This window comes from Halichoerus grypus, chromosome 11, assembly GCF_964656455.1.
Source record: "Halichoerus grypus chromosome 11, mHalGry1.hap1.1, whole genome shotgun sequence".
Classification (NCBI taxonomy): Eukaryota; Metazoa; Chordata; class Mammalia; order Carnivora; family Phocidae; genus Halichoerus; species Halichoerus grypus.
Window position 1 is genome coordinate 4,811,030 of NC_135722.1, and position 27,601 is coordinate 4,838,630.

At 56.4% G+C, this 27,601-nt stretch overlaps 1 protein-coding gene across 2 annotated transcripts in view; it reads right to left on the reverse strand.

The window, feature by feature from the left end:
• Positions 1 to 27,601, reverse strand: part of LRP5 (LDL receptor related protein 5) — a 96,939-nt gene that overhangs the window by 53,539 nt on the left and 15,799 nt on the right. For both annotated transcript variants that reach the window (XM_036105435.2, XM_036105434.2), the window contains exons 2-5: positions 14,961 to 15,357; positions 8,802 to 8,999; positions 5,064 to 5,260; positions 3,828 to 3,959 (exon numbers count right to left, since the gene is read on the reverse strand). In XM_036105435.2, coding sequence (XP_035961328.2) covers positions 3,828 to 3,959; positions 5,064 to 5,260; positions 8,802 to 8,999; positions 14,961 to 15,357 — 924 coding nt within the window. The remainder of the gene's footprint in view (positions 1 to 3,827; positions 3,960 to 5,063; positions 5,261 to 8,801; positions 9,000 to 14,960; positions 15,358 to 27,601) is intronic.

Sequence of the window (27,601 nt, forward strand, 5' to 3'; positions counted from 1 at the left end):
TGTCCTGGAGACTCTGATATGCTAGGGCTGGGCGACCTGGATGTGACGTCAGGGCCTGAGTAATTCTGACACATCCAGACCCCTGCCTCGGACCCCAATCCCGCCCAGCCCCATGCTGGCCTTCATCCCTGGAAAGCAACCCACGTGCCCAGTGCACTCAGGACACACACCTCACTCTTCCGCCCGTTTCCCACCGGCAGTGTCGAGGAGGGCTCCCCCACCCACCCCACGCCCCCTCAAGCCTCCTCTCGCCACCACCCAGCCTCCTCATCTACTTCTGACTGCAAACGTTCAGGGAAGAATTGCTCTTCTGGCATCAGACTCCCTGCCTGGCTCCAAGTTCAAGTTCAAATTTAAGCACTCTCCTACTTGTTGGGCAGCCCGGCCTTCCTCCCAAGAATCAGGTACTATTATCATCTCTTTTTACAGGTGAAGTGACTGAAAACACAGAGAGGCTGTTATTTTCCCAAGATCACACAGCCGGGACGTGAGTGCCGGTATCACAGAACGATAAGCTGACATACAAAGCCAGCTTAGGTCCACCCCACAGCTCTTCACCACAGCTTCCAGCCCCCGCACCCCTGTGCAGCCGCCTCCAGGAAGCCCTCTTAGCCCACAGCACCTCCTCTACTCTGCCCCCTGCCCCCCACCCCCATCCCGTGGATGTTTGCAGAAAGAACAGAATGCCCTCCAGAGGCTCGACCACAGACAAGGGTGCCCGGAGCGCAGAGGCTCTGGCTATTAGAATGCAGGGAACCAGAAAGTCCCTGTTCCTCCGCCTGCCAAAGAAATCAGCCCTCCCCGGGGGGTGGGAGGACCCTTGGACGATGGAGGCAAACTTAGGCCTCCTGAGGACCTGGCCTACTCCCTCTGGCCCGACGTGAAGACCGACGCCAACGGTGTGAACGCTGGCTGTGGTTACCACATACTCCGCACTGACTACACACCGGGTGCCCTGCGCAGTGCTTCTGAGTCCTATCAGTACGCCGTGTCCTTCCCCAGCCTCCCCGGGCAGGGGGTGGCCTGTGACCGCCCCAGCTCATAAGGGAGGAAGAGAGGCATAGAGCGACAAGACCCCAAATGCTGTCCACCCCGGATGACCAACAGCCGTTTGTACCCCGGGGTAGCCTGGGCAAGTCCTTGGTGGAACACCAGGCTTCTCCAGCTGTGCAGGGCACTGAGCCACGACTCTGGGATTCTAGGAGGCCCCACACCCCAGTCCGCAACCCTGATGCATGGGGCTCCTGCCTCACAGGGCCCCTTCACAAAAGCGGCCTGCACAAGTTCCCCAAAAGGGCCAGCACTATTGCATGATCCACCATGGGGGGGGTGTCCACCCCTCACTCCTTCCCCAAATGTCCACGTGCACCCCGGCTCCAGACACCCCAAGTGGGCAGAGGGGCAACCACGCCGGCATTCAGCCATGCCTGTGCTCCTCCCAGAGCCGACCTCACCTCCCCATCCAGCACCACAGCTCGGCCAGGGATCACCAATCCACGGCAGCAAGAGACACCAGCTTCAGATCCCTCTAACCTGGGGCCAGGCCCCAAGCTGGCTCTCTCAAGGCAGCACGACTCGGAAATAGCAAAAACACAAATAAAACAGAAATGCCCAACAGGGGAAAGATGGTTCATTGGATAAATACTTTTTAGGCACTAAAACTCATGTTTTAGAAGCAAATACACCTCCTGCAATTGCAAAATACTCCTGCGATAATGTCAAGTAAAATGCACAGACACACATGGAAAACCAGCAGGAAAAGACCCACCAAAATATGAAGACGACCTCCAGATGCCCTTCAGTTTCTCTTATACACAAAACAGGACTGGCTACATAATTTGCAGGGCCACTGCAAAATGAAAATGCGGGGCCCCCTATCCAAAAATTATTAAGCATTTCAAGTCAGCAACAACAGAGCCTTAAACCAAGCACAGGGCTCCTCTGAACTCGGGGCCCGGAGTGATTGCACAGGTCAAACCCCTGTGAAGTCAGTCCTGACACCGCCTAGCTCTTGCCTCAGGGCTGCCATACACACTGTTCTTCTCACTGTTCCTTGCCCTTCCTCCCTGTTAATCCTCCAGTCTCAGCCTGAATGGTGCCTCCTGGGAAGGACCTTCTCTGACCTTTCATCCCAGCCCTCCCCCCACCCATCTGAGTCCCTCTGTTGTGTCCTTCTTTACTCTGACCCAAATCTGAATTGGTTTTATTCATTTGTGTGCCTGCCTGCCTGCTTCCTGTCAGCCCCACCCCCACTAGCACATTTGCTCTAAGAAGGGGGGGCGGGAATAGGTCGGTGTCATTTACTGCTTTACTCTCTGCACCCAGCACATTTAACAGACATGCGGTCATTGCTTGTGGAAATGTGGAACTCAGTATACCCCATATTTTTCAGATTTGCCAGGATGAACTTTTTGTTTTTTTGGTTTTTTTAAAGATTTATTTATTTAAGAGAGAGATGGAGCAAGAGGGAGAGCGCAAGTGGGGAAGGCCGAGGACGAGAGAGAATCTCAAGCAGACTTCATGGTGAGGGTGGAGCCCGACGCAGGGCTCAATCCCACAACCCTGAGATCATGACCTGAGCCGAAACCAAGAGCTGGACGTCCAGCTCCACTGACTGAGCCACCCAGGGGCCCCTGCACATTTTGTTTTGGACCAGTGCTCATGGGGTCCCTGGGTGGCTCTGTTGGTTGGGCGACTGCCTTCGGCTCGGAAAGTCCTGGGTACGAGCCCACATCGGGCTCCTTGCTCGTTGGGCAGCCTGCTTTTCCCTCTCCACCACCTGTGCTCTCTCGTGAGCATGCGCTCGCTCTCTCTAATAAATAAATAAAATCTTAAAAATAAAAAAAAAAATAAACCTGTGCTCAAGTTCTGGTAACACTCCCTCCCCTCTGCCCCCAGGTCCCCAGGTAAGCCCTGGTCTCCCTTTCCTTCCCCCAAGTGCGACTGGCCCAGGGGTGGCTGCTTCCTGACGCCTCTCACTAGCCCCTCGCCGGCCACTCTGGTGCCCACTCCAGTGCCAGCCAGCCGTGCTGGGCCCTGGACATCCTCAGAGATGGCCGCATCCTAGATGCGCATCATTTCTGAAAGAGCACACTCTGAACCTGACACCTGGCAAGGAAGAGCCTCAGACAGTGCCCCGGACGAGGGGGTGACACTTCATTAAAACATCATCATACTAGGAATCCTCAAAGCAGCAAGTGTGGAGAATTCGGGAGGAGAACAAAGAGGTGGGTGAACACCTGACGTAAAGAAGAACACCCGCACGCAGGGAGGGACAGCAACTGAACTCCGTGTGCCCCAAGTTTTCTCCCATTGAGCATGTGGCTGCAACCTGAATTTCCATGGGGCGGGTTATTAGGGCATGGAGACCCCATGGAAATGGGACGCAAGGATAAAAACGAATCATAAATTCTGTATCAACACGGAGAAAGCAGAAAAGCAGGAGACGAAGCCACAGTGTCGGGTACCGGATCGCGGGGCGCCTCCTGATTCACGGGGTCCTCCCCCACTGACGTCATTCTTCCAGTCCGCGGGGTTTTCGCGTGGCAGTTCGCGACAGCGAGCATCTCGGCTACAAGCATGGCACGCCGGCGGCCCCCTGCAAGCTCGCCCGACGGACCAGAACCTGAGTCCCGAGCCCGGTACCGTGCCCGTCGGGCAGCAGAGCCCAGGTCGGAGCCCGGTCGCAGCTGCCGGGCTGCCCAAGTGCCCTGGACGCGGAGCCCAGAACGCGTGAAAGCTGCGCTGCGGACAGGACGAGACGCTGACCGGGTGGCCGCCCCCGCACCCCCGCCAGGCCGGCCCCCAGCCGGCGCCCCCCGTCTCACCTGCCTTGCACGTCTTGCCGTTGTCGTGAAGCTGCACGCCGGTGGGGCAGGCGCACGTGTAGAAAGGCTCCCTCGGGGACAGCAGACACAGGTGGGAGCAGCCGCCATTGTCCTCCGCACACCGCGTGTGGACTGGGGAAGACGGGGCAGACTGAGGGAAGGCTCCAGAACAGGGCCCTCGACCCCACGCCCCCCTGCCACGCACCGCTCCTGGTGGGGGCATCCCTGCCCTGCCCCTCCCCCCACCCTTCTACAGCAAGATGCCATCTTCGGGGCCCCTCAGACGACACTTCCTCTGTGAAGGCCACCCTCCCCGCCAGGATCTCAGGACCTGCCCGCGCGCGCGGTATGGACTGGGGGATCCTGGAGCAGAGGCCTGTCTAATCCCGGTGGCGTGCTTGGCCCCCACGGGATCTGCACAAACGCTTGGTGGCCACGGCTGGACACTCTTGGTGCTGACAGCAACCCTCCTCATCCTCCCAAGCCCGCCCACAACCAGCACCAACTGAACTGAACACTGCCGGCATTTCACTCTGCCCAGGGCAGGCTGGGGTGCAGTACCCCAAAATTAGAGTATGAACCACCCCCCGTCAACTGGAGAAGATATATGGGGTGGTGCCTCTCCTCTCCCTAAGGCTGCCTTCCGGGTGTGGGCTGCCCCAAGTGTGGATGCATTTAAGGACCATGATGTTCTCACCAGAAAACAATTCCAGAGAGCCCCACCTTCCCTTTGGCACCAACAACGGTTGCCCCCACTGGGCCCCCAATGTTAAGTTCAAAGCTGGAATCTTCTACAGCACCCTGGTCCCCAAGGACCCTGCTAGCCACCTGTCACAGGAGCCCTGAGCCCATGTGTTTCAAGCTTTTCACCATCAAGGACCCCAGCCACCACCCTATGAGGACCCCAGGCTGAGAGCCTCAACTTATAGCAGAGTGTTCATCAGTAACTATGTAACTTCTGTTGGCCCTGAAAACAAAGCAACCTTCCTTGGGAGTCCCTTTGCCACCTCCGAAGAGAGGACAGCTGGGGTGGGGGGCCCACCTGAAGCAGCCCCCTACCCAAGCTCTGCAGAGAGCTCTCTCAGTTGCCCCCCAGCCTAGCCCTGCACTCTGCATACATCTCCCTCCCCTCTACCAGCACCTCCTCTCCTCCACTGCTCTGAGGTCGGTGCCCCCACACTGGGGGCTTTGGCTGAGGGAAGATGCCGGCCACCCCCTACCCAGCCCCCCACTTACAGTAAGGCTGCCGCTCTGAGCTGAGCACTTGAATATCCATGGGCGAATAGAGAGCGCTAAGGATCTCCTTCCTCTTCTCTCCAGTCCTCTTGTTACAGGCGTGGATGGAGCGGGTCTGCCAGTCCGTCCAGTACAGAGTGTCCCCAGAGAGCGTCAGGGCAAAGGGGTGCGTGAGGCTGCCCTCCACCACCTTCTGCCTGCAGGGGTGGGAGGCAGAGCGAGGAGCCATCAGCAGATTGCCCACAGCCCCGCGTGCTCCCAGCTTTGAAAACCCTCCAAGGCCACTGCGGACCCATTCACATCACACATCACAACAGTGGGGCAGGCATCCCAGGAACCGTCCCAGTGTGTGCAGGGCACCTCCCAGACTCAACCAGCCTCCCGCCATCCCTCACAGAGACACGGGCCTCCCCTCCCAACCTGCTTCTAGAAAAGTGGCTGGTGACAAGGGGCCCCACAGGAAAAAAAGGAGGAAGAAAAATGGCAAGGGGGAGGCCACAGCTGATGACTATGAGCTGGTGACCAGCACGCCTGCTCTGCCCTGATGTTTCAGCAACTTAATACAAATTGGACCAAATGTCCCTGTTCATTCCTATAAGGCCAATAGTTTATAGGATCAGAGTAAATTGAATTTGATATCAACGCAAGAAAAAGCAGCTCTCTTCTATGTATTTATAAAGCCCAGCAAACGAGAACTTTTGTTTTTTTTTTTTTTAAGATTTATTTATTTATTTATTTGACAGAAAGAGAGAAAGAGCGAGAGAGGGAACACAAGCAGGGGGTGTGGGAGAGGGAGAAACAGGCTTCCTGCTGAGCAGGGAGCCCGATTCGGGGCTCGATCCCAGGACCCTGCGATCATGACCTGAGCCGAAGGCAGACGCTTAACGACTGAGCCACCCAGGCGTCCCAACGAGAACTTGTTTTTAATGAGATTATGGATGCTGGTAATGATTCAGAATTTTACACTTGGTAGCATGTGTGATTATCTGGTTTAATGACCCTCCCCTGCCTCTAGGCTCCATGGTGGGGGCGGGGGAGGGCTGCAGGGGGCTGATACCCAGCACATCCCCAGCCCCCTGGCACCGCACCTTGGAGACAGAAACACTTAGAAGGTGTCACTGAACAACTGAAAGTCACATTTCCTGATCTGACCCAACGCTGCCTTTTTGCTTTCTTGATATCACTTTTTAAGATTTTTATGTATTTATTTGTCAGAGAGAGAGAGAGCACAAGCAGGGGGAGCGGCAGAGGGAGAAGGAGAAGCAGGCTCCCCGCTGAGCACGGAGCTCAATACAGGACCCGATCCCGAGACTCCAGGACCATGACCTGAGCCGAAGGCAGACACTTAACCAACTGAGCCACCCAGGCATCCCCTTGATGTCACTTTTTAAATAAACTTAATGAGGTGACACTCACGTAACACAGAATTAACCATTCTGTTAATAATTCCGTGCTATGCAGCACATCTAGAATGTTATTCAACCACTACCTCCATCTACTTCCCAAATATACACACTGCTCCTCAGGAGAACTCCGAGCCCACTCAGCTGTTACCCTTCGGTATCCCCTCCACCCCAGCCCCATCATCACCACCATCACCATCATCACCATCACCATCATCACCACCACCATCATCATCACCACCACCATCACCACCACCATCATCATCACCATCATCACCATCATCACACCATCATCACCATCATCACCACCATCATCATCACCATCATCACCATCACCATCATCACATCATCATCACCATCATCACTGTCACCACTGTCATCACTGTCATCACCATCATCACCGTCATCACCATCACCATCATCATCACCATCACCACCATCACCATCACCACCATCACCATCATCACCACCATCACCATCATCACCATCACCATCATCACCACCACCACCATCACCATCATCACCATCACCATCACCACCATCACCATCACCACCATCACCACCACCATCATCATCACCATCATCACCACCATCATCACCATCTCCATCATCACATCATCATCACCATCATCACTGTCACCACTGTCATCACTGTCATCACCATCATCACCGTCATCACCATCATCATCACCATCACCACCATCACCATCACCACCATCACCATCATCACCACCATCACCATCATCACCATCATCCTCACCACCAACACCATCATCACCACCACCATCATCATCATCACCACCATCACCACCACACCATCATTACCATTATCACTACCACCACCATTATCATATCCTAAATGCCACCACCATCCTTGCTGTCCTGTCACAATCCCTCCACCAGGCACCCCCAGCCTGCAGCCTTTCCAGCCTCTAACACTCCCTTCACAATGGCCAGGATCACTCAGCTCCCCAAGGACCACAGCTCCCTAGGCTGCCACACTTTCCAAGTCTCCATCCAGGCCCCAGGCCAGTCTGTGCTCACAGAGACAATGAGATAGAATGTTTCAGATCAGCTGGGCATGGTCAGCAGAGGTCAAGGAGGAACTGAGGCCTCCTGCCAACAGCCATCAGAGTGATCCTCCAGCCTCAGTCAAGCTTTCAGATGACGGTAGCCCCAATCAGGAGCTTGACTATAACCACAGGGCACACTCAGCTAAGCCAGCTAACCCACTCCTAATTCCTGATACCCTTTCCCCGCAAAAAAACCCGTTTGCTGATTTAGGTGGCCAAGTTTGGGGGGTCTTTTGTTACACAGCAATAGATAACTAATACGCAGGCCTGGGTAAAATGTGGCAAACTTGCTAACATCCTCAAATCTGTTGGGAGTTGTCATCTGCTTGTGTGTGCAGAGATCCAGCCGAGCTTCCCCATGCCACGTGACTGCAGCATACTCCCCGCCTGGTTCAGGAGCTCCACCGTGCAGGAACAGGGTCTGTCCTCCCAGGAGGACCCCCAAGACCCGGCACAGAGCTAGCAGGCAGTCTTTGGTCAATAAATAAAAATAAATAAATAAACACCTGTGTGCTGAAGGGATGTTCCTACATCTACAGCGTAATGAGGTAGGGGGCTGTTAAGCTAAGCTGACCAGAAAATTCTAAAAGCAATTACCTAACAAGTAAAAAATCCTTTACAGTTCACTCATTTAACTCATTTTGTTGAGCAACTACTAGGTGTAAGGCCCTCTGGCAAGACCGGGTGATGCAGTGAACCCCAAGACCAACCCTGCTCCTGCCCTCACAATGGGTACTTGGTGACAGGAGGAAGGGGGTACAGTGAACTCTTCAGAACCCTGTCGGACCCCTGGGCTTTAGGTCCACAACCCCTACTGCAATTCTGAAATCCAAAAAAACTCTGAAAATGGTAGGTCCACAACCCCTACTGCAATTCTGAAATCCAAAAAAACTCTGAAAATGGCAAGAGTTCTGTTACTCATTTGGTGGCAAAACCTGTGTGTGGATGTGGGGCTATTTATAGTCTTCCAACCCTGCTTAGAACGAACATTCTGTGTTTTGTTGCCAACATATTCACACAGTGGATGGCAGACGCCCCCCCAGACCTTGCTCGGTGTGGAGTTAGACGTACCGTGTGTACTCTATCATTTTTCAAGTGCTGAAAAGTCCAGAACTCCTCCGGCCCCCAGGGTTTCAGATACAAGACCACGGGGTCTGAGTTAAGAAGGGTCACCTGCTGATGCCCAGCGGACTGGCCAAGGCCTTGGCGATGGCCAGGGAACAGAGGGAGAGGTAGGGGCCCACAAGCAGGCGGGCACTTACCGGAACGAGCCGTCCAGGTTGGCACGGTGGATGAAGCTGAGTTTGGCATCGGCCCAGTAGAGCTTCTGCTCCTCCAAGTCGATGGTCAGCCCATTGGGCCAGTAAATGTCGGAGTCCACAATGATTTTCCGGGTACTGCCGTCCATCCCTGCCCGCTCGATTCGAGGTGTCTCGCCCCAGTCTGTCCAGTACATGTACCTAACGAGGAGGCAGAGCACGAGCTTTCTGTCTTTGTTTTCTGTCTACATGAATGCACACGTGTAAGACAGAGACAGTGAATTCGTCCTCAAATCTCGCCCACTAGAGATAACCAGTGCTTAGGGGCTGGGCTATTCTCATTTCCAATTTGTCTCCTAAGCAGTTAGGAACATACTAATTTTTAAACAAACTTGGGTAATCAAAATATGCTGTTCCAACTTGTCCTCAGTTAGCGATATACTCTGGGTACCCTCTCCTTCTACTAATAGAAATCCTCCTTATTCTCTTAATGGTGATAGGGTATCGTAAATTATTTACATGACTCCACGTCAGACGTTCGAGTTGTTTATGATTTTTTGCTACTACGAAAATGCTGTAAATGAACTGCTAAAGCCAATTAAAAATATGTAGGATGGAATGTTATTCAGCAGATTAAAAAAATGAGCCATTAAGCCATGGAAAGTCATGGAGGAATCTTAAGTGTGTATTACTAAGAGAAAGAGCCAATCTGAAAGGGTTACATACTACATGATTCCAACCACAGGACATTCTAGAAAAGGCAGAGCTACAGAGACAATAAAAAGATGAGGGGCTGCCAGGGGTTGTGGAGGGAGGGACAAACAGGTGGAGTGCAGAGGATTTCCGGGACGGTGAAGCTCTTCTGTAAGTTACTACATTGGTGGACGCACAACGCTACATCTTTGTCAAAACCATAGACTGCTCATGGGCATATGGGCCATCTCTGTACCTTCCCCTCAATTTTGCTGTGAACCTAAAACTGCTTAAAAAATAAAATCTATTAAAAAAAAACCCACACGGGTGGGGCGTGCCCTGAAATAGTAATACCAGTTTTGCATGGGTGGGTTTGTGGGTGATTTGGGTCTGCTTATCCACATCCTCCAGCTTCCAGTAAGGGGCAGGCCCCTCACATCCGCGAGAAGCCACCCCACCTCCTTAAAGGCTTCCTTACATGACGGCCCACCAAGTAAGTGGACATGATACGCAGTGACACCAGGCGTCTGGGGTGACAGGTTCAAACCCCACCAGCACCCAGAGAATGCATCTAGTTGTCCAGGTGGGGCGACAACCCAGCGTGCTCCTCGAAGCCAGGCATGGGTCTTAGTGACAGCTGAGAGGAACCACACCAGCCTGGAGGACACGGGACCCTCAGGTTCTAGTCGGACGTGGATGAGCCATGGGACACAAGGGTGGCAGACCTATGGTCTGCCCAGTGTCTCTCTGCCGACAAGGAGGACGGTGTCCAATTTCCCCTTGAGAAGCCCCACTCCCACGTGTGGTCTTTCAAGCTCTCCCTGCCTCCCCAGGTGGGCATGGGTGGGTCATGGCTAATCAGCAAATCCCATTACCCTCGGCCTCAGAGACTGCTTTAAAGACAGGCAGCTCGTCCACGCCGGGCCAATGGAAGTCCACCTGGAACCCTGACCCGGGAGGGCAGGGAGCTCCCGGGCCCCACCTGTGCCATCCGTGGGAGGACTGCGGGGAGTGCAAATCCAGCGGGGAGAGGCCATGCACCGTCCCTTCTCACGATCCTAGTTCCCGGGCCCATAGACTCTCTCTTAGCTTCGAGCTACTTCTCTCTGACCTGGCAAGTCCCCCACGGTTCTGGGCTCTACTCCAGCCCAGGTAAGATCTCCTCCCCTCTCAGCAAACCCTCAGCAAACCGGGGGCCGGCGCACTCACTGGAGGCATGGGGAGAACACACCCCACCTTGCTTTTGGGGGTCCTCGTCCAGTGGGCCCCCTGCGGCCATGGGAGGTGTGGGTGCCGGAGGGACCACCCCCATTTATGAGGCCGTGCAGCCTTCCGAGGGGGGTGTCATTTCTGAGCTGGTGCAATGGCTGGAGGAGCTGTGACAGGTCACTGAGCCGAGCAAAAGGCAGCCTCCTCCCCGTGTGGCAGCAAGGTTCTTGTCACCAAGCTCCCCTGCTCTCCAACCCCAGTGGGGACAGAGAGGAGAAGCAAGCGCCCCTCACATGGAACACCTCTCCCAGGGGCTTCTCTTGCCCTCCCTCCTCTGCATCTAGTGAGTACTCGGCTGACACAGGGAGAGCGGGGATCACTCTTCCCACTGGACAGATGGGAAAACTGAGGCTCCAGAGGCTGCCCTGCCCCAGGCACATACCAGCGGCTCTGGGAGCACCACGTGGTTCTCTGAGTATCTGAGTAGGGCCTGAGCCTGGCCGTCACGTGACTCTCCTACGTACCAGCAGGCCCGGGGCCTTGGTGCGCTTTTCCTGGCCGCCCGAGGCTCGCAGGTGCCGCGGGCCACCTCAGCAAGGGCTCCCGCCAGCCTGCTGCAGACGCCTTTCTTCCCAGTGCTTCTCCCACCCCCCCAGCAGCCTGGAAAGGGCCCAGCCTTCCCACCACCCGCCGAGAAGATATCAGGAGAATCAATCTCAGGGCAATCCACTCCTGACCTCCCTGAATGCTCCCTGCAGCCAGCGAGAAAGGCCGGAAAATGTGAAGGCTCGGGACCTCCGCGAGGAGCATAATTCAAATTCCTTCCCCCGGGTTTCATAACAGAGGCCCGCTGCTTTCCTTAAATGGGGAATTTGCGAGCCACTCCGTTACCAGAGACCCGTTGGCGTGGATGTGCTTTTGCAAAATCTTGAACGCTGCCACGGGCCCGGCCAAATTCCACGGGGGGAAATCAACTTCCGAAGGAGAGCACAGCGCCCGGTCTTTGTGCGGAGGCTGCCTGCGGCCGTGGGTCGTGGCTGTGTGTTATTTTAGGGAAGGACCATCTTGCATTTTAAAGAAGGGGTTGGGTTTCAGCCTGGCTTTAGCTTGAGACCCAGGAGCCACTGCAGCCCCTTGTGGGCTGGTGCAGGCCTGGGCCTCCCCTCGGTGCTGGGCTGGCGTCTGCCCCGCTCCAGGTACTCAGGGCCAGAGGGTCCTCCCCAGAGCTGGCTCTGCCGCCCACGTGGGCCCTTGGCCCTGGGGAGGGTGGTGTCTTCCCTCCACCCTGTCTGGATGCTGACACTTTTCTACCTGTGCTGCTGAAACCATGCCAACCAAGCCCAGCCTCGGGACCACGGGCCCTCCTGGTTGGGGGCTCCCGGTCGTGTGCACACTGAGATGGCCTGAGAATCTTCCTTCCTGATGAGGTCCGGGGGTCCCCTCCTCTAACACAGGGGACCGTGTCACAGGAGGGCACAAGGACGTGGCAGAGGCTCCAACGGGACCAGGAAGGGGCATTGCTGCTCCTGCAACCTCGTGCTTGTGGCCAGGACAGAGCTCATGACCCACTGTCCCCAGTCTCAGGACAGCGGTCCTGCCCCCAGGACTCAGCCCCAACTTGTATTCAGCAAGAGTGGTGCTGCTGCCCGTGGCACCTGGGTACTGGCCCAGAGTCCTCCCCTCCTGGGCAGCATGGTGCCTAAGGGGACAGAATGGGCATCTCAAACCTTCACCACGGGGGAAGTGTGGCGGAAAGGCCAGCTCAGAAGTCCTTCCCAAGGCATCAGCACCAAAGTCAACTTCGCCCCAGGGGGTGGGGGTGTTGGAGAGAATTCAGAGGCAAGATCAGAAAGGATTTCAAACATTTAATAAGAAAAGCCAGAGCTAGAGACTGACCGGCTCCCAGCGATGCTGCAGGCAAGGGCAGCCTGGACATGATCATGGAGAAGACTGCTCCCCACCAAGCACCAAGCACTTCCCCACCAAGTATCTACTACCAAGCACCAAGCACCCCCTACCAAGTGCCGAGCACCTCCCCACCAAGTACCTCCCCACCAAGCTCCCAACCAGGCACCAAGCGCCTCCCAGCTGAGCACAAGCACCTCCCAACCAAGACAGTGAGAGGTCATGAGGAGGAAAAAAGAGAACGCTGTGCAGACATGGAGACTCTATTTGGGGTGGTGAGGGAGGGGCATTTTTAGGGGACAACAACTAAGACTTATTGAAGCTGCCAACTGTTCTTGGTGTTTTCCGCGGGACACGGGGCACGGTCTCACCCTGTACAGATGGGGACACTGAGGCACAGAGCAGCAGTACGCAACCCTTGCTTCTTGCCTTTCTCTCTAACCCACATGCAAAGAACCAGCAAACCTGTGTGATTCTGCCGTCAAAACAGATCCCAAATCTGGCCGCTTCTCACTCATGGCCCACTAGCTTCCTGATCCAAGCCTTCACCTTCTATCACCAGATCATGGTGATAGCCGCTAATGAGCCCCCCGCTCCCACCCCAAAGTCCACCCTCACTCCAACGGCTAGAGGGACCCCTTTGCTGATGAGTCAGACCCAGCGACTCCTCCACTCTAAACAGGACCTACCCTTCCCCTTGCTCTGTGTCCTCCACTCTCCCCTCACTCCACTACAGCCCCTCCAACAGGCCGAGCCTCCTCCTACCCCAGGGCCTTTGCACTGGCCACTTACACTGCCTGGAACGTTTGTCCCCTGGATGGCCACATGGCTCTCCCTCTCATCTGCTTCAGGGCTCTGCTCAAATGTCACCAACAGATGTTCTTAGTCTCCTGACCTACCTTGCCTCACCCACCCCCTCTGTCCTCGGGCCTAGCGTTAATCTCCTCTGTGGCACATATCCCTGTTGGACACACCATACTATGGTGTTCTCCCTCCGGTGCATCACAAGGGCCTTGAGGCGGCACCCCTCAGCCTCTCCCATCACTGACAATGTCCCCTCTTAGCCAGGGAGACTCGGCCCGCAGTATGGGAGAGGTGTGAAATGGGGAACATCCTGGAAGGTCAGCCTGGCCCAGGGCCGCTCAGCCTGCTTGGAAGGGGGGCAAGAGGGGCCTAAGGGTGGGAAGTCACTGTCAGGCTTGGCCCCCCAGGATGCTGGGGCCGGGGTGCTCCCCCAGTGGTAGAAGCACCAGGCTTGTCTAGCCTGACTCCAGAGAGTCAGACGCCAGGGCCGTAAATCCCAGACCATCCCTGACCTCGTGTGTGTGCACGTGGTGGAGACCAGAGCCAGAGGGGCGCATTTTCTAAGTCGGCACGCCATAAGGTGGGTTACTCGGCCACCACAGCACCCCTTCACCCAGCCTGCTCCCCCAAACACCAGCCTCGGCAGGACAGGCCTCCACCTCCCGGCCCCTGCTCCACCCATCCTGGGGCGGGCTGACCGGGCAGAGAAGGCACCGCAGGGACAAGAGCAAGTGGGCGGCATCAGGACCAGAACCCAGGGGTCCCACTGTGTTTCTGTTCAAGATGTCAGGGAGCCGCGCACCTCTGACCACCGAACCAGCAGAGAACTGGACGCACACAGCGTGGGTCGGCTGCCGCCAGCGGATAGGCAGGCACCTGCGGCCCAGGTAAGGCTGTGTCCCTCCCAGGCTGTGGGAGGAGGGGACCGAGGGCGGAGGGGTGACTGAGCAAACAGCTCCCACTGGGAAAAGTCTAGAATGGGCCTGGCCAGCCCGGGCTGTGACACTCAGGTACCTCCCCATGATCCCGCCCTCCCAGCCTTCAAATCCAAGGATGTTCTTAGCTTAACTGCCACTCACACGATCCCACCTGGGCCTCAGGGCTGGGCCCTGAGCCTTCATGGGTCACAGTGAGCTTGGCCAGCCCGGGGAGCGGAGGAGAGCAGAGGGCTTCCGGAAGAGGCCAAACAATCCCCCTGGCCAGTTCTACTTCCGGACAAGGACCACCTTCTATACCGTTCTCGGCGAATGCGGTTAGAAAGGTGTGAAAGGTACAGATCCAACCTGCCGGAGCATCCGCCCTCCTCGGACGCCATCACGCACACAACAGAGATACCTCGTGATTCACCTCCAGTGCCCTGGAGGCAGCAGGTGTCAAACAGAAACGTAACTACAGCCTATCACGGGGAAACAATTCTCAACAACAGGTCCTGAAAGGTGAACTCCTTTTAAGATGGCCAGGTTTTCTCTGACAAAGCTGCTTGGGCTCAATTCAAGACGGAAACCACGACCCCCCTCACCCCCCGCCAAGGAGGAAGGCAGCTGGGTTTACCCGTGCGCGGGGTCCAAGGCAATGGCCCGCGGCTGGTCGAGGTCCTGCCAGAAGAGGACCTTCCGGGACGTCCCATTGAGGTTGGCAACCTCGATGCGGTTGGTCTCCGAGTCCGTCCAGTACAGCTTCTTGCCAACCCAGTCGCAGGCCAGGCCGTCGGGTGACACCAGGCCGGAGATGACCACGTTCTGCACGGCGACCCCCGTCTGGTTCAGGTAGGTCTGCTTGATGGCCTCCTCGCTCACGTCCGTCCAGTACACGGCTCCCTTGGAGAACTGGAAGTCCACCGCGGCCGCGTCCTCCAGGCCGCTGACCACGATGGTGGACTCCAGCTTGACTCCGCCGGCGTCCACCAGCCGCACGTCCCGGCGGTTGGCGAACAGCAGGAGCGGCGAGGCTGCGGGGGTGGAAGCGAAAGGTGAGGAGGGGGCCCGGCATAGTGGGCTGCGGGCCCCACGCACTCCTGGCCCCCACCCGGCCGCACCCCGGCCCCTCTGCTCCTTCCCTCGGCTCCCCCAGGTGCGGGCAGGCAGGTGCCTCGGCAGGCCCGGGCCAGCCTGCCACTCGCGGAGCTCTCCAAGGAGCCAACAGGGCCACTATCACTGGAGTCACGGGGGGCTGCCGTCCAGCGCCCCCGGGGCCCAGGTGACCCTTCCTGCCACGGCCATGCCACACGGCAACTCGAGGAGCTGCAGAGAAGTCACATCAGCCTGATGCAAGAGAAGGGGGTGTGGGGGCCCAGTCGCGGCCGGGCCGCAAAGCCCGGGTGCGGCAGAACCTCAGGATTCCCTCAGTTCCCAGACCTGCTGTCCCAGCTCAGGCCCCTTCCTGGGACTGTGGCCTCGGCTTCCCACTCTGGAATGCCACCCCCTCAGCTCAAACCCCTTCGACGGCGCCCTGTGCCGTGGCAGCCAAGGTCAGGCCGCCACAACGAGCGCCAGGCTCCAACCTTGGCCATGCCCCTGCAGGACTCGGGGACACGAGGAGGGCTGGAGGTCGGGACCACCATCACGGGCATCACGACGTCAGGAGGCAGGGAGGGTCGCCCGTAAAGATCAAACGGGGGTGGTGCAGCTCCATCTGAGCTGGGCATCCTGCCCTCCTGCAAGTAGGAGACGGCCGCAAAGGACATCTGTCCCCGGATCTGACCCCTCCCTGCCCCAAGCAGATGCAGACAGACGGTAAAGAACGTTCATCATCACAGGCCGACTGCTCTCTGCAGCTCACACACAGTACGCAGCGCCGTGCGGGCTCCCCTCTAAGCGTCCTGGGGACCCCGTGCACGGGCTTGGGCTGTGGAGGACATCGCGCCCACTTCATGGATGGGGAAGAGAAGAGAAGACTTGCCTGCACAGCCAGGTTCAACAGTGCTCCAAAGCCCTCGGGGCTCTGGACCACTTTTCATGTGCTGGTTGCAGGGGTGTATCTGGTTTGTAAAAATGCATTACTTTTCTGTGTATACTTACTTCACTAAAAAGTTTTTAACCATTAAGAAATGGAACTGTTCCCGTTTTCCCAGCTTCTTACGGGAATCGCTCCCAACATGCCGCGGGTCCACCTGCCTAAGAACGCTCCTGGCCCTACCCAGGGCCAGCACCCAGCTGCTCTACACACATACAGTTCACCCCCCCGACCCAGCCTCTGGCACCCCAACTTTAAGAAGGTGCATTACCTCTGCCCTGTGAGAGGTGGGAAGGAAAACGGGGACAGTCCAGAAGGGTGTAGGTCCCCACCCCCAGTAAGAGGCTCCGGGGGGTAAAGAGGGACACCCACCCCAGCGGCCTGGCCAGCAGTTGGTGCCATCTGAGACTTAGGTGCCGGCCAGCCATAGAGCGCAATGGGGGAAGGGAACGATGCTCAGGATGACGGAGAGTCCAGAACCTTCCGAGGAGGAAGAATCCATGAGGACCAGAGGCAGGGGGGCCTTCACTGCAAACAGGGTTGTATGTGGGATCTGGAGGACAGAGTGACACAGGCGGGCAAAGCCATGGCCAACAAAGACACCCCACAGCACACCCGGGTGACGTGGCAGGCCTGGAGCACATTCCCATTCATCATCGCCGTGCTGTTCCTGGCCACCCAGAGCAATGATTACCAGGAATCCCGTCCTGCCCGCGAGGTTTACGGTGCCCAGGCGCCTGAAGTTCCCTGCGGCCAGGTCCCCTGGCTCGTCCCCACTCATCCAGCCCAGGCATGACCTGCCCGGGCACGTGGAGTCGAAATTCCACACTATGGTTCTTCACCTTCTGAGGACCACAACGCTCTCTGATAAACTGATCCTCTCCCCAGACACAGACCCACACAGGTGCACATACGGTGCTGTCACCAAGGCCCCATGATGTCCCCCTACCAAGGAAGACCCAGCTCTGGCCAGACGACCCCTTGCTAAAGCAAGCCGGGGGAAGCTGCTGACTTCTCGTTCTATAAGTTAGCATCTGTCTCAGGAGGGAGCAAGCTCCCTGTGGCCACAGGTATTCAAGTGTCGATTGGTGACGACAGGTGAGGGGCTGCAGGGGAGACGTGCCAGGTGTGAGCATCATCAGGTGAACGGCCCCACAGACAAGCAGTCTCCAATCAGCTGCTCTCTAGCCGGGAGGGGAGGCACTATGGAGGAGGTACGGGGTGGGGGGGGCAGGTGGGGGGAGTCACCAGCCCCAGCGTCAGCCAGAAACCCGAAACACCCAACCCTACAGCTGAGGTGCCTGGGCTGGGGAGATGGGGCGGGGGGAGGAAGAAGCTCCTGGAAGCTGCCCCAGGCACAAAAAATCCTAGCTCTGCTCTGTACTTTCTCCCCAAACTGGAAAGACCACATTTTCACCACGGTTTACACTCTGGGCAGTTCAGGTGCACCCTTCAAAGGCCACAGATGGGGGGGGAGGTGTTTTTCAATTTCTTGTGCTTTTCCCAAAGTGAGACTCCCGGGGAAGGGAGCCACCCTGGAGAGCCAGGGATGGGTGAGTGGGTGGGTGGGCGGCAGGCAAGCTTCCTTGCAGCCCAGGCAGGCACGGCCCCAGCAGGCAGGCTCTTTCCAGGAGGAGCAGTTCCTGCTTCTAGGATGTTTAGAAAGCATGGCACACTCCACGCCCGAGTCCCCAGAGGCACCAGCCTCACCCCAGTCCCCCGGGAACTCACAGCGAGGGGGGCTTCCCCAGCTGACACGGGCAGCATCCACTCTCCCGGTGGCCTGCTCAGGGCCTAGGCAACCCTGGCCAGCGGGGCCTTCCCAATGGGAGACATGGCTGGAAAGACGCTGGGGACAGGACGGACAGGAGCCAGCCTGCCATGGGGATGTGGTGGGAGCAGGGCCAGATGGAAGAGACGAGAGCAGAGCAGAAAGGCGAGGAAGCTCTCAGGACAGCAGGACAGACGGGTGGTGCTCTGCACTGAGAGCAGGACAGAGCCAGCCAGGAGAGTGGGGGCAGACGGCTGTGTAGCACCCTCTGGGACACGAGGAACCCACCTTCGTGCCCATATTACAACGGGGAAACGGACAATAAGCAATAAATACAATAGATAGGCCAAGTTAGTACCTTGAAACATCAATGCTATGGTTTGGAAAAACAGAGCAGGGTAAGGGGTCTGGGAGTGGGGGCTGTCATTTCAGGTAAGATGGTCAGGACAGTCCCCCTGAGAAAGTGACAATCAGGCAGACGTGAAGGGGTGAGGGAGGGTGGAAGGGAAGGCGTCACCAGCAGAGGGAATAGCCCATGCAAAGGTCCTGGGGTGAAGCATGTGGGCGGAGCAGACGCTGGTCCTATGTACTCCTTCCCTGCCAGGCAGCGTGCCCATAGGCCCAAGCCCCTCTCATCCCACAGCCCTCCGCGGGTCAGGGGTCTCAGCTGAGGTAACTGCAGCTCTGGGAAAGGGACCTTGACCTGCCCCACGTCACTCCACCCAGGGATGATTTGTTGACTCACGGCCTGAACTTCTGGGCTCAGTGGGAGTGGGAGCCGCTGGGCCCAGCCACTTCCCAGCTCCGGAACCCACACAGGTCACCATGAAAAACCAGACTGTCACCTCGTGGCCACGGGTGCCAGGAAAACCCTTTCGGAAAACACAGTGGCAACCGGTATTAAGGACCATGAAAACATGTAAACCCTCTCCCCAGGGATCACCCTAGCAGGAAATCATCCCAGGGAACATCCTGGTCGCAGTATTTGCTGCAGCCTTATTTGTAACAAAAAACGAACAAAATTTCTCCAAAGTCAGGGGTAACCAGACTGCTCTCCCGGCGTAAAATCACATCCACAAAAGTAATAAGAAAGCGGTTGCAGTGACATCAGAGAACGTGCACGATATCATGTTAGGTTCGAAACACACCCACCAACCTAACTCTAAGCCCTGATTTGTACTTGGACAGTTAATGCTGACACAGCGAAGACTGAACAGGACACTGGGGAAGCTGACCTTGTCGGGTCTCCGGGTACATATACTTGTCACGTTTTCGCCCTGAATTCCATTTATGTTGCTACAAAGTTACCTGTGCCAATATATTTTTCAGGACCATATATGAGAAGGGCCAACAGACAGGGTGTGAGCCCCAGAGCCAGCTCGGGGCGACTGCTCAGACCCAGCCCTCTTGGACCACGACGTCTAGTCTGAAATGGGGGTGATCGCCGTTACCTCCACTTTGGAGACTGTGAGGCTTGACCAGGGCAATTCATCCAAGGGCTCGGCCCAGAAGCAGCACATCTGAAATGTTCAGTAGACAGCAGCCGGGGTGGGGTAGTAATTATTTCCTCCATCCAGCCCTGGGCCAGCTCTGCTCCAAAGGAATGTGCCCGGACTCGGACCCAGGGGACCTGGCCTCTCGGGACCTGGCCTCTCGCCGTGAGATTTGGGGCAAAACTTTAGAGGCAGGAAATGAGATCTACTCTTAAAAGGCACCCCCACGCCCTGAGCAAACTAAATCCCCCTGGGACATTCTTCCTTGGTTTAACCAGGCACAGATTACCCTCTCTGTGGCCCTGGATTTCCACGGCCCCTTCTTGCCACAACCCTCAGGACACCCCAAAGAGTCCTGCGGGTTCTCCATACCTCCCCGTTAGGGGCCTGGGAGCAGGTCCTCCCACCTGTTTGCAGGCGGTTTGATGTTCCCAGCCCCCCTCGGCCAATCAGTGTCGGACAAAGGCCAGCTCCTTCTCCCTCCTCCCTTGGGGGCCAGGACCCGTGACCAATTTCCCCACTGCAGTAGGATCAGGAGTCTGAAAATCCAGCCCGAGCCATCCCACTCTACCCCATGTAAGCATATCCAGTATTTATATATAGAATTCATAGCAGATGTCTGGCTTTCCATTCCAATAGGCCATATTTTACACTGTTCACATGGTTACACTAAATACAACCCAACTCAAGGTAACCCAATCCTCTGATACTGCACCAAAGAAGCAATGCTTCTAGTACATGCCCTACTGATACTCACCAAGCGTTACAGTGCTCACCAGGGCAAGTGAGGCCCGGACACAAGCTGTGGTTTATCAGCCAGGAGTGACCCTTCGTCCCACACCAGCCCTCGAGGGAAGGAAGACTACGTGGGGCCACATTCAAGGAGCCTAAAATTTAGTTGGGCAGGACACACACTGCACACACACAGTTAACCTAAACAAGCAGAAATGGCCGGTGAGTGCCACAGATGGGAGGTTTCTGGAGCCTGAAGGAGAATGAACCTTCGGCTGGACCTGGCAGGCTTCCTGGAGGAAGGGAGACCAGAGCCTTGAAGGATGAATAAGACTTTGTGAATGCCGAGCGTGCCCAAGCTCAATACCAAGATCCATCTATGCACTCAAGGTAATTTTACTCAGGATGGCTTACAAGCAACTTACCCAACATCTAAGAGCTCCGCATGCCTTCTAGCAGTTTCTCAAACCCGGTGTGGATACTACCCTCCGGCACACCCCACCCCGGGGGCGGGAGCCACCACGCCTCTCCTGCTCATGCCAGACCTCCAGCTGTGCCTGGGTCCACTTCTGCCTTCCCCCTGCTCTCGTCTACCTGTCCGGCCCCGAACCAGAACCGCGTGCCCCGACACCTGGCACAGCCCCCCCTCCTGATTCCTCCTCAGCGCGTCCTGGCTGTCTCGGGCCCTCTACACCCCCCTACACACTTCACAACCGGCTCCCAGAGTTCCACAGTCTCTGCTGGGATGTTTCATGGAATCTTAAAGGGTTCTCAAAACGAAAAGGCAAAAAGGTACAGCGTAGCCGGCAGGACAGAAAGACAAACAAGGATGCTTATCGCGCTGCTGTCTGGGAGCAAAAGCCTGGCTTCGGGAGCATATCGACGTCACCGTGGGAGGGGAGGGGGGTGGAGGGGATGCTTGCACAACTTCGTGAATGTACTCCATGCCACGGGGCTGGACACTTCTCCGTGGTGAAGGCAGTAAATTTTATGTGATATGTATTTTAACACATCAGCATAGACCAAAACGGATGGTGTAGTAACGTCACAGAGTATCACAAGCTACTGAGAAGAAGGACTTAGAACTCTAGGTGTAGCCTGCATTCGGGGTTCTGTTTTTAAATGTTGGGCCGTCGTTAAAGCGACGTGCAATGTGCTATGTATTCATTTATCTGAGCCAGTGTAGACTCACCTATTCCTAGCTCATTAAATGGGTTACAATCCAATATTCCCATTTACTCTGATGTCCGTACCTCCCTACGTTCGGACAGCGAGATTCCCTTCATGCTGGCTCCCGTGTCCCCTTGGCACCTCCCCACTGCCCCCCGAGGATTTCTTTACTTTCTGGCCAATAATACGCTCCAGGCACGGGTGCCCCTGTCCCTCCCTCAGCCCCGCACTGGCCTCTCCTATGACAAGCTCTGGTTCCTCTCCAGGGAGCGTGAGCTTCGGCAGCCCGGCCCTGGCCACCGGCGGGGCTCGCTGCCACTGGGACGTCACTGTCTCCGGGGCTGTCAGGAGACAGAGCCTGAAGACACGAGCGTGCGCCACCCCCATTATCCGCACACACCCCATGTCTGAGTTGGCCCACTCACTAAGTTTCATTTACAGCCCCCAGGTCACCGGTGGAGCGTCTGTGACCGTCCCCGGACACGCGCATGCAGAGGCAAGAGAACTGTCACCCAACCTGCATGTCCCACCGGGAGAGACGGAGGCGACGCTCTGCCTTCTGGTCTCCGCTCTCACACCGCAAGCCAGGGTCCTTTCTGTGGCCCCGTGAGCGCCGTGTTGTTCATATTTCTGTGCCTGTCGGTGGTGGGGTCACCGTTAAAAACGGTCCCCGGGCTGGAGTGCCGTGTGGCCTGCGCGCCTCACAGACAAACACGCGCCAGAGCAGCTTCCTTCAGGCGCGACTCACAGCCCTGCTGGCCTTGCGTTCAGGGCTCACGACTGGGCAGTGCACACGACATAAGGTGTCTTTCAACAAAAGCACGTGGGAAACAAGACAGCAGCTGCGTGACCAGAGGCTCCCGGGAAGCCAACCCTGCCTCTCCCCGCCCCCACTAATTCACGTCTGCGGCAGCTTTCCAGAACACACGACTACAGAGAGGGAGAGTCGACAGTCGTGTGTATATGCGTACACCTAGAACTACTTCTGTGTCTCCTTCTGTGTGTGTGTGTGTGTGTGTGTGTGTGCGCACGTGGTAAAAATCCAGCAGTGCACAGCAGTCCTCGCAACTTTACACGCTTCCCGGGGTGCTTTCTAATCCTTCCCCTTGCTGGGCTGGTCAGCAGCTTCTCCAAAGTGGACGCCCGGCGTTTGTGACCATCGATCCATTTACTTATTTGCTCAATATAACCACTTCCCCGCCACTCCCAGCCTCTGCCGCCCACCACCGCTCACCGCAGCCCTCCCTGCGTCTCGGAGGCCGGGCGCCCCGGCCATGTCACCACCAGCACCTCTGTCACCACCCCGTTTCCTCACGTGCCAGGGGCCGGCATCTGTGCCCTGCGGAAGGAAGGGCACTGGAGTCGTGCTAAATCCACAGATCAATGTGGGGGAAAGTGACATCTCTAGGATAGTGTCTTCCTATCCGTGAACGTTTATTTAAATCTTGTTTAGGGTCCTTCTATAAAATTGTATTATTTTTTCCGAACAGTCTTATATATTATTACTTAGATATAATCCTAGGTACTTCAGATAAAGTTCAAACCATCATTTAAAAAAAAAAAAAAAAGGAGCATGACTTGAACAGAGAGAAACTGCAGAATTCTCTTGAATGTTAAGATAAAGCATACCTCAAAGGCACTCGGGCTGGGGTGGGGGCATGTTTAAGGAGCTGTGCAAGCCTCTTCCCACCCCCCCGGGGCAGGAAAGTTCTAGGGGAAATGCATGAGAGGCACTGATCTGGCTAAAATGACAGGGATCAAGGAGAAATCGGTGCGGTCCCCAAAAGTGCAAGTGAACAAGTCTCCCCAGCTCTGCGCTCGGAGTTCAGTCCCTCACCTCCAAGTACAAGGAGCCTGCACTTGTCTGCCGAGCACGGAATGCAAGGATGTTAAAATGGCAGGAAATGTCTGTGCCTCTACCAGGAGCAGTGATCTCAGCAAAATCCCACTGCAGCTTCTCATGGCAACTTCTCGATGACGGTCGTATCAAATGCCCGAACTCCCTTTTATGTGGGCAGTTCCTCAAAGCCGGGAACCTTCCCACCCCGCGCCTCTGCCCTGGCGCCCAGCGCAAGGGAGGCACCCTGTCACTGGGGCGCAGAGGCCCCGCGTGCGACCCCTCGCGCCGGGGTGACCATGATCCCAGCAACAGAGTTTCACCCACCATCTGGGGCTTTCCACCCAACTAAGATAGGTCCCCCTCCGTGACACATTCTGCAGTTCCTGAACATTCTAAAGGGGAGACTTGACATTTACAACAATAATAAATGTTGGGTTTCCTCTAACTGAACAGATGTTCTGCCTTTTATGGAAAGCTCAGCAAACTCAAACTTGTCGGCCTGAACGGGCTGAGCCCGAGTGGAACCCTCGATAACCTCTCCCAAAGCCCCAGGAAGACTCTGCTCCCCCAGCTCCCCCAAAGCCTGCCCTGTCAGAGCCCCCAAAGCCTGCCCCACCCATCTATTCACCCTGGACCCACTCAGCCGGGGATCTGCCCAAACGCCTCTCCCACCTCCTACCTGGTCCCAGCCCACCAGGCTCCCCGCAGGCCCCCACTCCCCCCAGAGTAGACCAAGGAGACCCCATTCCCTACCACCCACCATGCCTCTAGGCATTCCCACCCCCACGAGCCCTTCCTGGTCCCACACCCGGCCCAGGTGAAAGTGGGGTCCTCCGTGAGACCACCCAGCTCGCCCCACCTCCCCGGGGCAGGGATGGCCGGTGCCACCCACGGGCCCATGCAGAGCAGGGCCCAGCTGCCCGAGGGGACGCATGCCTTGGAGGCTGGACCCGGCACGTGGGGCTTCTGGCAGAGGGCCCTCCTTCCGCTGTTCCCGTTCCAGGCGCTATCCCAATAATGACCCAGCCATCGATCAGGTATGCTGACATTTGCACAAAAGCTGACGTTTGCACAAAAATAACAAATAAATCTATTTTGCTTCCAATCCAGAGCAGATATAGCCAAGGTTGGCTTAAGACAATAACCCATTACGAAGGACTGCTTATCTACTTCCAAACCAAGGCTGCTTGTGATACAAAGAAAGAGCTTTATTACAACCACAAGGGTGGGGAGTTCAGAACAGGCAAAACTTGAGTGGTGCCTCCTGGGACAAGGCGGGCAAGGGAAAGCTAGAAAGCAGCTCGAGGAATCTTCTGGAACACTAGAAGTTCTACTCTTGACCTGGACTACGACGGCAAGCTGTGGACATTCATCAAGCTGCTTTCCTGAGGTCTATGCACATCACTGGCTGCAGAAGCAAGGCCACCACCTCCCATCCTACCTTCCCTGTCCCAGCCCAGCCACGCGGGTTGGTGCCAGGCCCTCAGGCTTGCCTTGCACCTGTTGGGCTCCTGGTGTCTCCCCACCCGCTCCTCCAACAACAGGCTCTCCAGCCTGGGCTCATGGTGCCGCTCAGAGCCAGCCCTCTTCCTCCAGCTTGGTCGCCCCATTTCTGCTGTTCCCTAGCTGCCATGCTAGGTTTCCTAACCCTAACACACACACACACACACACACAGGGTAATTAACCCTGAGGCCCAGGCAAGTTTCCTGAGCAGGGACCACATTTCAAAGGTCAGGGAAGCAGGCAGACAGGAAACGACAGGGGCAGGTTTGGGGGGTGGGGCAGGAAAGAAGAAATCAGTTGCAAAAGATACAAAGAAAATAAAGTTTCAGACACCTTAGAGCACAAAGAAGCTTAGAGGAAGCCCTTAAAGAGGATTTTCATTAAACAGGGAGATGGGCTGGGGGGGTCCCCGCTGTCCTCCTGCGTGAGGGGGGCTGTACCTGGGCTCAGCTACTCCGCAAAGTCCTGGGAGACAAGCAAAGGCCCGGGACCTGGCACAGACCCACCGAGGGCCTGCCAGAGGGACCCCTGAGTAGCAGTCGGGGTAGCCCAATGCCCCCAGGGGCCAGTCTAAGGGTCCCAACCCTGGCCCAAGTGACATGGGCCCCTTCCAGGGGTGACTGTGTGGCCCTAATTCCCACCCAGCATAGGCTCACCCCCAACCCAGGACATGTTCCAGGGATAACTGTCAGACCGGTCAGCAAGCCTCACACCTTACAAATCCCAGAAACCCCTTCTCAATGGAAGCCGGCTCCCCAGCGCCCAGCCCCCAGCCCAACCTGCAGAGGGATGGGCAGAGGAAGGAACTGGCACCTGCTGTGGGCCTACTGCGCGCTCACCACCCTCTACCTTAACCCAACTCAATCTCAAAACACCACCACCCCGCCCCCCGGGCCTGATGGAGCAGCAATTTTATCTATTTCTTTTTTTTTTTTTTTTGAAGATGACGAATCCCTCCAGCAGCTATCTGAGGCCACAGAGCATACAATGGGGGGGGGGCCGAGGGGTAGAGCCCCTGATCTTAAGCTGGCTATTTCCTCCACTACCTCCCACCATGCCACTCCTCATCCAAGTCTATTTGAGGGGACAAATCCCAAAAGCAACCAACAAGCAATCTCAAAGAATGTCAAACTTGACAAATCTCACCAAATCTCTTGACGGGAGTGGGTAGGAGCTTACTCTGACCTTGGACTCAGACACAAAGCTAGACTCCATACAGTCAGCAGAGTGAGACTACTTCCCAGGGGTGACAAGTGTGAAGAAGCCACACCAAAGCGAGGGTGACAGGAAAGAAGAGTGCCGGGGATGTCCCATGTCACTCTGGGCACAACCCAACTCACACACCAGTAACCACCCTTTTTCCCCAACCTGTAAAGTGAGCCTAGGGAGAGGGGGACATAGTCTAGCATGTAATTGCCATTTTAAAGGCTCTGAGAAGTCCCGCAGTGAGGAAACCTAGTTCATGTCCTATACCCAGGATTTCCCAAGTATATCTGATGAAAGAGCACCGTGCAGTTTTGACCTAGGGGACACATTTTTAAAAATACTGGCCTGAAGGGGCGCCTGGGTGGCTCAGTCGTTAAGCGTCTGCCTTCGGCTCGGGTCATGATCCCAGGGTCCTGGGATCGAACCCCACATCGGGCTCCCTGCTCCGCGCCACATCGGGCTCCCTGCTCCACGGGAAGCCTGCTTCTCCCTCTCCCACTCCCCCTGCTTGTGTTCTCTCTCTTGCTGTCTCTCTCTGTCAAATAAATAAATAAAATCTTTAAAAAAAAAAAAATACTGGCCTGAAGGTGAAGTGAAACGGGAAACACAAAAGCAAAACTGAACAGGACACATCAACAGACACTGGGCAGAGGCAGATCCTGGAATGCCGGCCATCTCCAGCTCGGCACACTCACTTCCCACCCCCCAGCCACCTCCTCCCCTTTTCGTGGACAGGAAGACTGGTGTCCAAGGCTGGGGGCTCTCTGGGGCCACATGGTCTTCCGACCAGGAGGATGTCAGTCCTAACAAAGAGGCTTTCTCCATCTGGTTACTGGGAAATGATATGCAGCAAATCACCCCAGATACAAATGACCTGACAAGCTCCAGGACACTGGTCCACACGGGCAAGAAAGCATCCTACCCGCCAACACAGCACAGAACCGGAAATGACCCCAACTGACTGCGACCCCAAGGTTACGTCCTTGGACCCGGCCAGAGAAGCGCATGGCGGGGGGGCCCAGAGCCGGTCCCAATGCCAGTGAGGGAGGACACAGCCCACACCAGGGCCGGTTACCAGAAACAAATCGCCCTGTCCAAAACAGAGTCCATTAACGGAGCCCATTGGTGGTGGATGTCAGGGTCTGGTTACAAACACCACAGAGATTTCCCTGCGAGGGAAAGTGCTTCTCCCTGAAGCCATTTCCGCTACCAACTATGTTTTAATTGGGTGAATATATCCATTTCGCTGCAGTGACCCAGCAGGTGCTGACAGGTGAGGGGGCCGGAAGCAGAGGCCCAAGCGCCTGCTAGGGAAGGAAACGGGCGCCAGGGCTCACCAACAGGCACCCCAGTGTGTCCCTCCCACTCCCTTGTGCTCTCTCGCACACACATGCACACACGCACTCTGCAAGCCTTAATTTAGCCCCCGTGGAATGTTACCAACTCAGTGATACCTAGGACAAGTTTATAGGAAATACGACATTTGATTGATGTTTGCAAATGTGCGTTTTTCACTAATTAGAA